This window comes from Brachyhypopomus gauderio, chromosome 1 (assembly GCF_052324685.1).
Source record: "Brachyhypopomus gauderio isolate BG-103 chromosome 1, BGAUD_0.2, whole genome shotgun sequence".
NCBI lineage: Eukaryota > Metazoa > Chordata > Actinopteri > Gymnotiformes > Hypopomidae > Brachyhypopomus > Brachyhypopomus gauderio.
In genome coordinates, this window is record NC_135211.1 from 47,702,226 (window position 1) to 47,714,588 (window position 12,363).

Sequence of the window (12,363 nt, forward strand, 5' to 3'; positions counted from 1 at the left end):
GTGAATGTTTCAACTAGCTCATTCCCATTTTCTGAGAGGGGAGGGAGGGACTGTATCATGTCTGTGAAGGCCACGGCACTGCCAGCACTGAGATAACGCTTGGTTATTGTGCGCTTTTCACTGAGTGTTCTAGTAGATAATGACATGTTGAAAAATACACCAAAATGGTCAGAGATTGCAACATCAGTAATTTCAGTATTATTAACCTCTATACGTTTAGAAATGACCAAATCTAAAATGTGGCCATGCTTATGAGTTGGGCGTGATACATGCTGTATGAGATCAAAAGAGTTAAGCATCCTCATGAATTCTGAAGTGATTGGATTTGTGGATATATCCATGTGAATATTAAAATCCCCAGCAATTAAAACATAATCAAAATCAATTAAAATCCTTGAAAGCATTTCTTCAAAATCTTCAAGAAAATCTGCATGTTGTCTGGGAGGATGATAGATAACAATCAAAAGAACTGAATAAGTACTGTTGAGTTGTACTGCCAGATATTCAAACGTAGGATGTTCCCCTAATGAGATCTGCTTACATCGGAATGCTTTATGGTAAAAACATGCAACACCACCACCTCTCTTATTTACCCTGGAGACATTAAAATAGTTAAAGTCGGGAGGTGAAGCTTCATTTAGCACTATTGCTCCATTGCTATCAAGCCAAGTCTCTGTAAGAAAAAGAAAGTCCAGACAGTAATCTTCAATTAATTTAGCTATTATAAAAGACTTGTTTGTGAGTGAGCGGACGTTTAGTAAGGAGACTTTGAAGACTTGATGTGTTTGATCAGCATCGCTTACATCACTTGTGCATTTCACTGGGATCAAATTTTGTTTGTTACAATGTTTTGTACCCTTATGTTTTCTTCTGATTACATTTTTATTTCGATTCTGAGAGCCATGCCACCGGCTATTTAAAATAACTGGAATGTAGCATTGACTAGGAGCATGGGTTCCAGTGTGTCAGACCTGAGAATTCACTGAGTGTGCAGGAGAAGTGGGTGAGTTCCTGCAAGACAGCAGACTGTAGTGTTGCAGAACCTCTTCAATCTCCTGGAGTTTACCTCTGACACTGTGGACAGATTCTCTGACAGGAGATGGTGGGCTCCTGGCTCCTTGACTGACATTACTGACGTTACTGCTGGCGGTTGGGTGCAGATTCCGCATGTGAGTGATTCCATACATTAGATTATCCACAAGCATTTGAGTCCCAGCCCTGTTAGGGTGAAGCTGATCAGGTTTAAAAAGCTCAGGACGCCTCCAAAAAATATTGAAATTGTCAATGAAGTTTACCTTCCGATGTGCACAGGCTGTAGTGAGCCAGCTGTTTAGAGCCAGCAGTCTGGTAAAGTGACCAATGCCTCGACGTGCAGTTGGTATCGGTCCAGAAATGAACACTTCACACCGGGAAAACTTCAGAATGTCGAGCAGATGGTTAAAATCCTGTTTCAGTATCTCAGACTGTTGTTTGTAAACATCGCTAGAGCCGACATGTACAATCAGTCTTTCCGTAGCTGGATGGTCATGCAATATGTGTGGAATCATGGGTATCACTTCACAGACAGTAACACGAGGAAAGCAAAAGGCCTTAATACTGTTGCTCCATACATCTCTGATGACTGAGTCCCCGATTAGCAGCGTTTTGGGCTGTGGCGGTGTTCCTCGTCTTCTTTCACCGTTAATGCCTCGGCGGCTAACATGGTTACCACCCCGATGGCCAGCATGGTTACCACCCCGATGGCCAGCATGGTTACCACCCCGATGGCCAGCATGGTTACCACCCCGATGGCCAACATGGTTACCACCCCGATGGCCAACATGGTTACCACCCCGATGGCTAACCCTCTTAGCATGCTTGTTAGCATGCTGCTGGCTAACACAGTTGGCAGCCTGGTGGTTGGTCTGCGAATGGCCAGAGTTATTTGCAAGCTTAGCAGCCAGACTGGAGTCGGATCTCTGATGCTGATTGGGGTGCGTTTGATGTCCTTGATGTCCTGGAGAGGGAGGCAGTATGTTGTGATGAGACTGCTCAGTTTCTGCTACTTCAGTTGAGGCAAGAGCTTCATATCTGTTATCGAGAAGAATGTTCTGTTCTGAAGATTGCTGCTTGCCGCCGCTGCTGTGCTGGTTTCTGCTACATTCCTTCCCCCGAACAAGAGTCCAGCCCTTATCATTGTTATTGTTAACAGGATTAGGAGTTGAGGCCAAGATGAGCTTAGGCTTTGCCCCCAGTACATCCCAGCGACAATGGAGAGAAACGTCTCTTTCTTTGCCAGTCACAGGGACGGTTTTGTCAGCGGTTTGTGTGGCAAGAATCGAGTCCAGATATTCTTCCTCCTCCCTTATAGAATGTAAGGTATGGATTCTTTCCTGAAGTTCTGCAACCCTCTGAGACAGTTTGATACACTCAGAGCAAATAGATGATGTGGAAGCATGAGCCATAATCGCAAAAGCACCGGGCACAAGGCTCAAATATCCAAGTTAAAAATCCAAAGTGCAAAAATAACACCCAATAAGTTCTGGCAGGTATTTCACAGCTGAAAACAATATCAGCTGCTGATAAAACAGTGCACAAAAACCACTCACAAGGATGAGGCGCAAAAAACAGTTCACTCGCAGTGTGGGACTGTCGGAATGTAAAAAATGCTAAATAATCCTTTATAGATGAATGTAAAAAAGCTTACCAAGTGAAGTAACGAGTAATGGATCCTTTTAACTTGTAAAAATAACTCAAATAAATGAAAGGACAAGCAGAGCTGACAGAAAAGCGTCTGTACAGGAGGAAAGCAGGAAGTGAAATGAGGTCCTTCAACATCTGAAGGATCCCAAAACCTCAAAGTCTTCTGATGACCATGTGTGAGGTCTCTTGAGACTTCATGAACACAGACAGGGATCATGCAACACTGGCAAATGTGATTGGGCTGCAATAAAAACTAATGTTGAAGTAACACGTTACTGGATTGGTTAAAATAATGAGTAGCACACAATATTCACTTTTTAATTTGACTTCAAAACGTATGTGACACTGTGGAGTGTCGAGGGTGAGAGACAGAACTTGTGTGTGTATTATTAGTTATTAGGGATGCAAATTATCGATTAATTCATTAATCATTAGTTGATTGATCTTATCGATCGACTTTCGATTAATCGATAAGCGGTGAATTTCAGTGTTTCAATAGGGCCTTTAAAAATATCAGCTAAATAGTTAAAACACTTTGTTCAAAAAGTATATATTATATTATGATAATTATATTGTATTATATGATATATTGCTCAAGTAATTATGCATTAGGAAATTTTTATGGTATAACAAAATACATTCTTTTCATTTAAAAAAAGGAATAAATTAAGGACTGGCTCCATTTGAAACATTAGACATTAATTTTTTTAAAAGAAGAAATTAAATAAAGAGCCAAACAGAATATTATTGAGCCTATGCTTGGACAATGTTTCTAGCGTTGTCGTGAACACACGCTGTAACGCGACCGGAGAGTGCCCAAGTCTCCACAACATCATTGAGCTTGTCAGCTAAATTGTCAGCGGTGTGTCCAACATGTTCGTCGTAATCAGCACTGCAGATTTTAGCTGCCAGTTCTCGTCAGTGTAGTGGCACGTCACGGTAATGTAACTTTCTGTTGCTAGATAGGGTGACCATATTTTTATTTGGGAAAACCAGGACACTTTGTGTGTAAGTTGTTGAGGGGAGGGGGGGGGGAGAACGTAAGTTGTTGAGCTCGGGGATTCCATGCCCGATGAAGGTAATATAAAAACCAGGACATTTCCTCATTTTAGAAAAAAAACCCGGGACGCCGGACGTGAAATACGGACATGTCCCGGGAAATACGGACGTTTGGTCACCCTATGTTAGAGCCGTCCAACAATCTGTTGTAAGGGTTACAGCAGTAGCAGTATCTAGCTTTGTTTAGACACTGCACGTCTTTTCGCCCGCTTCATTTTGTTTTCCACGCTGGTCTTTCGCAACACGTGTTCACCTCTCGTTCTTACGCTCTGTCCAAGTTACCACAGGAGCGCTCTCTAACGATTAATCGTGATTAATACATTTTGATCGAGTAACCTCTTGATCGACAATTAATCGAAAGTCGATTAATCATTTGCATCCCTATTAGTTATATTAATAAAGTGTCATTAGTTTATCTGCTGTGTCGATGGTGTGGACTCATGGTGTCTCACCACCAGTGTGTTGTAAATTGGGTGGTAGATATTCTCCATAATGTCCTGCGGGTTAGACAGCACTTTTAGTGAGTCCAGCTCCACACCCACAACGTCACCGGCCTTGTGGATCAGTTTGTTGTATCTGTTGACATCTGTCACCCTCAGCCTGCTGCCCCAGCATACAACAAGATAGAAGATAGAACTCACCACCACAAACTCATAGAAGATCCTGAACATAGAGGATAGAACTCACCAACTCAGACTCATAGAAGATCCTGAACATAGAGGATAGACCTCACCACCACAGACTCATAGAAGATCCTGAACATAGAGGACAGAACTCACCACCACAGACTCATAGAAGATCCTGAACATAGAGGATAGAACTCACCACCACAGACTCATAGAAGATCCTGAACATAGAGGATAGAACTCACCACCACAGACTCACAGAAGATCCTGAACATAGAGCAGAGGTCACCAACAGGCGGACCGCGGTCCGGATCCGGACCCGAATGCAGTCGTGTCCGGACCCAATCTCATTCCTGATTAACTGGATACGGACCCAAATACCATCCCATCCGGACCCAGAATAAATTATTTTAAATATTTTTTAATTTTGACGGGAGAATTCATTTTAAACCGGAGCATTAATTTCAGGGCTATTGAAAAACACTCCGTCACATGTGTGAACTTACGTTCGAGAGCATAAGGGGAGCATCAACCTGTATCACTGTCATCTTGTCACCCAGAAGAGTAGGTCAGATACTGTGAAATGCACTGGAGAAGTCAAAAGACATGACCCCAACAGTGCTGATCCAGGATGACCCTGTCCATGGTCTTCATGACGTGGACATCAGTGCCACTGTACTGTAGTCCTTAAGGTCACTGGGTCACGGCGTCTTCAGAACAGGAATAATGTAGGACGTCTTCCACATCACGGGGACCCTCTGGAGACTCAGGTTCATGTTGAAGACATGGTGCAGTACTCCACAACACTGGGTAGCACAGGCTTTAAGCACCCTGGAGGGGACCCATCAGGACCTGCAGTTGTGTCTGTGTGGAGTCTCTTTAGTCTTCTTACCTGGTCAGCAGTGAGTCTCACTGTAGACGTGACGGGTGGGGGAGGGGTGGAGGTGAGAGGTGGGCTGTCACAGGAGGGGGGCAGGATATCGGGGGGAGGGGTCTGAGTAGAGTGGGCTATCAGTAGCGAGAGGTGGGTGAGTGGAGTGGTCTATCAGGAGGGGGGTGAGTGGAATGGGCTATCAAGAGTGAGAGGGGGTGAGTGGTCTATCAGTAGTGAGGGGGTGAGTGGTCTATCAGTAGTGAGTGGTCTTTCAGTAGTGGTGGGTGAGTGGTCTATCAGTAGAGATGGGGGTGTGTGGTCTATCAGTAGTGGGGGTGAGTGGTCTATCAGTAGTGGGGGGGTGAGTGGTCTATCAGTAGTGGGGGGGGTGAGTGGTCTATCAGTAGTGGGGGGTGAGTGGTCTATCAGTAGTGAGGGGGTGAGTGGTCTATCAGTAGTCTTGACGGGGGAGGACAGAGTCTGCAGTGTCAGATCTGTTAAAGAACATTTATCTCGTTGGCCGTGTCCACGGTGCTCTTTGCTCTTCTGTTGTTGCTGGACTTGAAGCTACTCCAGTAAAGTTGTGGGGCTGGTCAGATGAAGAGAGTGAAGTGAGGAGTTTCCTTCACTGTTTCCTTCCCAGCTCAGGTGAGTGAGATGTTTTTAAAAGAAACACAGGAGTCACATGTAACTATAGAATTGTTGTTTTGTACATTAATGAGATTGGTCATGTTCTTTGCTGAGAGTTCGTGTCTCTCTATGTGTGATCAGCAGATAATCCAGGTTAGATGTGTAAATGTCTTGATTTGCTTTTTTGTTTGAACCTTGACCAGAAAGTTTGCCAACCCCACATACTTGAACCAAAACTTAGTTCACACAGAGTATTTTGTCTCCGTGAGAGTAGCCCCCACCCTTGTTACTCACACCTGCTACCTTATCAGAAAGAGAGTGTGGGCTCTGCCAGAGTCACACCATGTCCTGTCTAATTTTCTAGGACTATTTTCTTGTACTCTTCCATTCACTTCACAATCTAGTTTTCTGCAGAACATTACAATTAACACTTTTACTTTATTAATGCATAGTTAGTTAAGCTTATAATCAACATCATGATGATCTCTCATTACACTTATAATTCCCACAGCCGTTACAGTGGGATTAAAGGGCACATGGATGTAGGGGTTTCACCTACTAATCCTTTAAAGTAGATATAATTTGTTTTACCTTAATTATTAATCAGTCTCATTAATTTAGAATCAGTCTCATATTCTAATTATACCAGAACCATAACATTTAGTTATCAACTAAGGGTAATTAATGGTTTGGTATCTGAAGGATTTAACTATGAATTCTTTGGAGGTTTTGGCAACAACTACTTTTGAATGACATCAACACAGACAATTTGGTGAAAATAAATGATACATTTATTTAAAACCAACTATTCTAAAACAAACCGCATCAACAAGGATCAGTATATTTACAGTGAAGACTGGATATTTAGTGTGTGTGTGTAAAAAGGGGAGGAGTGTAATGTGTGCACGCGCTTGTGCGTGTGAGGAGGCGGAGTTGTAATCTCAGTTCTCCTATAGAGAACAAAGCAACTAAAATGGCGCCGACTTTAAACAGTAGAGCAGCGCGACTGTGTTAATGAGCTCAGCTGGTTTATTCCAACGTGGTCAGAACAAAGGGTAATAGCGCTGGCTAAATAACTAAAAATTAATGTGGTGTGTCTGAGAATGGGGAAGACTACAAGTTGTCCATTAATAAGATAAATAAAAGATGGTGGCATGCACAGCAAAGATAACTTTGTATGTACAAATCTCGATGAAGATTATGAAATAAAAGTTAAACACATTCAGAATGTATTAACAGAAAACTTGGTTAACTCTGCAGTTCAAGTAACTTTGCCCTTCTATAAACTATGCCCAGCGGTAAGAGTCTCACGTGTCGAGGGTTTTGGGTGGTTTCCTCGTCCTCCCTGAATTCTCCTGGAATTAGGAGGGAATTTCCACCGCAGGCTCCTCGTTGATAAAGCGATGTCGTCCAGGTGTGCTGGGAATCGTCCTTCTGGATATGAGGTCCAGGAATGAGAGTCTCGTTCACGGTTTAACTACAGGGAATTGATCGCCTTTGTTTCAGTCCGTGTGGCCGTGTTAGCAAGCTTGATTGAAGTAGTTCGGTGAATCTGTTGTCGCGGTAACGTTGATCGGTTGCTGGTTAGATTACACCGTAACTCGGGCTCGTTAATTAAATAGTACGACTTTCAGCTGTTTGCTGTTAGTCGTTGCAAAGTTCGCATGTTCTCAAAGAAAAACCGGAGAGAGAGAAATGGCGGAGCCTCTCTTTAATAGGTCTAACCTCGGTGTCAGTCAAACCAGAGAGAGATATTACGGAGCCTCTCTTTAATAGGTCTAACCTATGTGTCGGTCAAACCAGAGAGAGAGAAATGACGGAGCCTCTCTTTAATAGGTCTAACCTCGGTGTCAGTCAAACCAGAGAGAGAGAAATGACGGAGCCTCTCTTTAATAGGTCTAACCTCGGTGTCAGTCAAACCAGAGAGAGAGAGATGAATGGCTGTTCAGGGTATTTAAACACCTGAACTGTAGACACACCCTTACTTCCGTCAAAGCAAGCTTGTTCCATGTGTTGCCAGTGGTACTGCCACCTGCTGGTTTAGCAAGGTACCTACATTCCCCCCTTGGTCTTCAGACTGGGGCTGACGTCACAGTCCTGAAGAGCACAAAAGGTTATCCATGCAGTCCATGTTCCTTGTAGCATCCACTGGGAGGTGATCAATTCCATGAGTCAGTTGTCCATCCCGCTCATAGCATGATCCATGAGATGGCTGGGAGATGCTGTAGACACACATCTGGGCAACACGTTCACTACTGGGCAGTTCTTGAACAGTAACTAAGGTTAACCAAATCAAGAAAAAAAACAATGAAAGAATAATGCATGGCTTAGATTTCTCTTGGCTTTATACCAGGGGTGTCAAACATACGGCCCGCGGGCCGGAACCGGCCCCCAAGGAGGTTCGATCAGGCCCGCAGGATAATTTGAAAGTGGAAAAAATGCATAAAAGACATGGAATTAATATTTTTAATTCGCTGCAATTCATGGATTATCCGTCACTCTTTCCATCAGAGTAGAAGACAAGCCGCATCACTGAGACAGACTGAAAACAGCAGACGGTATCAATGCGCCATCTGCTGCTTGTTACGACGTTGTTAATTGGTCTCTACCTCTCCGCTACACCCTCATTAGCCAAAATGTCGTTATCCAAACGGAGAAAAGTAGATAAGGAGTGTAGAATTTTCAAAGAAAAATGGACCACGTCCTATTTATTTACAGAGATGCACGGAAAACCTTCGTGCTTGGTGTGTTTGCAACAAGTTTCGGTATTGAAGGAATATAATATTCGACGCCACTACGAGACTCATCATAGCGAAAAATATGACGGCTTGCAAGGACAACTGAGAAGAGATAAGATTAACGAATTGCTGGCGGGTCTGAGGAAACAGCAGTCAACTTTCATCAAGAGCCGAGAAGTCAGTGAAGCAGCGGTAAAAGCCAGCTACCTAATTGCTAGCGAAATAGCATTAGCATCGAAGCCGTATTCCGACGGTGACTTTGTTAAACGATGCATGATGAAGGCGGCTGAACTTGTATGTCCCGAGAAGCGACAAGCTTTTGGCAATATTAGCCTGACGAGGAATACTATAGCAGAGAGGATTTCGGAACTATCGGCAGATTTAGACAGTCAATTGAAACAGAGAGCCAAGTCATTTATTGCATTTTCCGTGGCAATTGACGAGAGCACTGACATCACAGACGTGGCCCAACTGGCCATATTTATTCGAGGAGTTGATGAGACATTGACTGTTACTGAAGAGTTTCTTGAGTTGGTGCCAATGATGGACACCACAACAGCCGAGGACATTTTCGGCTCTGTCGTTGCTGCATTGGACAGAGTTGGAGTGGACTGGTCCCGCGCTGTCAGCCTGGCTACAGACGGCGCGCCATCCATGGTCGGAAAGAAAGCAGGTGTCGCGACAAAGTTCAAAGACAAAGTACAAGCCCTTAATGGAGGAGATCGTTTCTGGACATTTCACTGTATTTTGCACCAGGAGGCATTGTGTTGCAAGTCGCTGAAAATGGACCACGTCATGGAGGTGGTTGTTCGCACTGTAAATTTCATCCGGTCCAGAGGTCTGAACCATCGTCAGTTTGACAAACTTCTCAGCGACAGCAACATTACCCACAGCCTGCCATACCACACTGAAGTGAGATGGTTAAGCCGAGGCGCTGTGCTGAGGCATTTCTTTGATCTACGAGAGGAAATCGGACAGTTCATGGAGAAAAAAGGAAAACCGGTGTTGGAATTACAATCTCAGGAATGGCTACGGGACCTTGCATTCTTGGTTGATATTACTGAACACTTGAACAATCTGAACAAAATGTTGCAAGGCCGCAAAAAAGTTGTCACACAGTTTTCTGACAACATACATGCATTTAAGTTGAAGCTGACTTTGTGGGAGATGCAACTGGCAAATGGCAACCCTACTCATTTCCCCTGCCTGAGAGATGTGTGTGTGACCAGACCTGATGCGGACATGAAACGGTACAAAGACAAAATTGCAGGACTACTGCGGGAGTTTGAGAAACGTTTTCAGGTATTTGGTGAACTTGAGACAGAATTTTCAGTTTTTCGCTCACCTTTCACAGTTAAAGCTTCTGATCTGCCGGTCGAAATTCAGCTAGAGATAATTGATTTGCAGTGTGATGCAGATTTGAAGGGCAAATTTGCCTCTGTAGGTCTGGACAGATTTTATCAGTATCTACTACCAGGGTACCCCAAATTAACAGCCCTGGCTGCTAAAATTTTGTGCATGTTTGGGACAACCTACCTTTGTGAACAAATTTTCTCAGTGATGAATATCAATAAAACAAAAATGCGTTCAAGGCTCACAAACAAGCACTTAAATGACATTCTGAAAGTGACAGCTAGTCAGGACATGACACCTGGTGTTGATGCACTTGTACAGGCCAAAAGATGCCAAGTTTCAGGAACAAATACAAGTCCAGACTAGACTAACACCTTTAAAATGCTGCCTTAGATACTGTTTGCATTGAAAGAATACAGCTCTGTGAAGATGAATCCTTACTGTGGTGATTTAAAAAATGTGCACTTTAATGTTAGTCAGCAGCTTCAAAACAAAAGTTGTGTGATGGAATTCTACTGTTCATACAACTCCATACATTTTCAGTATGTATTGTATGTTTCATGTATGAAGTTTACAGATTTACAGGACAGGCGAACACTTTCTTCATTACACATTTAAAATCACTCTCCTTAGTTTGTAAGGTGTACGCAGGGATTACATTTAGATTTTATATGCGTATGTGTAAGTGGTTTAAAAATTCCTTTCTTTAAAAGTCTCATTTAATCTTAAAGTGCATTACTATATTTTTCAGTACCAATTAAAGTTTTGTGCCTTTGTACAATCAGTGGGATCAGTTGCTTTTGATCAGTTGCAAATGTTTTGTAAAAGGATAGTTCATTAAATTTCAATATTTTCCTAATGTTCTTGTGCTTCTTTACACCAAAACAAAGGAAAGACATGATATTTTGGTTATTTATAGCAGAGTATGGTATAATTTTAATGGTCCGGCCCACTTGACATCTCCCTAGGCCGTATGTGGCCCACGATGCGAAATGAGTTTGACACCCCTGCTTTATACGAAGAAAACAAGGTCACATGCAGGGTTAAATGCCTTTGATGGAGGAGAGGAAGTACATCAGGCATGGAGAAAGGTGTGGAGTTAGCACATGTTGGTGTTAGTCTGTTGGCTGGAACAAACCTAACAATGTTTAAAGTGAAGGATCTCGGACCACGATGGACATTTGGGTTAATGTCTAGTTAGAGTGTGGTTCCTTGTGGGATCTAAAGGTAATTGTAAATTGTAAAATGTAAATGGGGGTTTAACTGAGGTGTAATGCCTCATCCTATCTTGTGACAGTGAAGTATTTAAACAACCAAAATGCATTTCTAATGCTGCTATTGCTAAGTGTACACTTGAGCATCAGGAGCTGTCATCATGCAAAAACAACTCTAGTGGTTCTGACGAATAGTTATGCACTTTATGCCAGACTTATTCGCCAAGTCTGCATCACAGTGGTAGCGGATGTGCTTTCCTATATTCTGTGCACATTTGAGAAACGGTTTCACTAGTCTTGTTAGACAAAGCTGGACTGCCATATAGCGTCTCAAAACTTAACAGCTCTTGCTATGCTGGTAGAGAAGAGAGTACAAGATGTGTGAGGGGTAAAATGTAGTATAGCAGTTAGGAGGTAACGCCGGGTACACCCCCCTTAGTAGAGAACCTACTGCATTGAAAATGCAGAGATGTGGGCGGAGATGATGCCAGGAACATCTCCCTTTAAAGGGTTAGAGATCTGGAAACATAGCTACATGTTTACAGGCTGAAGGTTTACATGTAACTTCGTATAAAGTCAGTTCTACCTCCCCCCTGGCTCAGGCTGGAGGTCCACTACCTGATCCTTATCTATGGCTGTCCCCCCTTCCACTGGTTCTGCCTCTCTTTCCACCTCTTGGCTCTGTCCCTGTGACGAGAGTAGTGAGAGGGGCTTGCAGAAAGAACAGTGTCTGAATCTACAGGGAAAACATAGGGAGGATCTTGGAGCTCTTTGGAGTCTCCTTCAGGCATACTGGGCTGCACAACAGTCTCCTAAACTGTCCGCATGGTCTTTCTGATCTCACGCATCGACAGGTCACCTTGGCGTGCTAAAAGTGTGACATGGGTTCTCACACAAGGGTGGAGATTGTGCAAAAATAGGGATTTGAAGGTTCGGTCTTCTGTGAGACCTGGTCCATTTCTTCCCTGGAAAAATGTTTGTTTCAAGCGATTAAAGTAATCTCTGGGATGCTCTGAACGCTTGTGCTTAATTTTAATGGCCAACATGAATGCTGACGCTTCGTCTTTACAAAGCTGAGTGTAACTGTCCCTAATGGAAAACGGCTGTGACTCTATGAACGTGTGAACTGATCTAGAGGTGGTTTTCCAAATTAGCTTCACTTTCTCTCGTTCTGTTGCATAAGGCAA

At 43.3% G+C, this 12,363-nt stretch overlaps 2 protein-coding genes across 11 annotated transcripts in view; both read left to right on the forward strand.

Annotated features, from left to right (window-relative positions):
- The window catches only part of LOC143522959 (uncharacterized), a 56,871-nt gene that overhangs the window by 26,737 nt on the left and 17,771 nt on the right, over positions 1-12,363 (forward strand). The gene's annotated exons all lie outside the window — the stretch shown is intronic.
- Positions 8,454-10,101, forward strand: LOC143526017 (general transcription factor II-I repeat domain-containing protein 2-like). The gene is made up of 2 exons (XM_077020573.1): positions 8,454-9,911; positions 10,054-10,101. The coding sequence occupies exons 1-2, from the start codon at positions 8,508-8,510 to the stop codon at positions 10,099-10,101; spliced, it is 1,452 nt and encodes a 483-aa protein (XP_076876688.1). The 5' UTR covers positions 8,454-8,507.

Coding starts and splice junctions, on each gene's coding strand:
- LOC143526017 (XM_077020573.1), top strand. CDS start 8,508: ATGTCGTTATCCAAACGGAGAAAAGTAGATAAGGAGTGTAGAATTTTC. Junction 9,912..10,053: donor AGTTTGAGAAACGTTTTCAG/GTATTTGGTGAA, acceptor TTGCCTCTGTAG/GTCTGGACAGATTTTATCAG.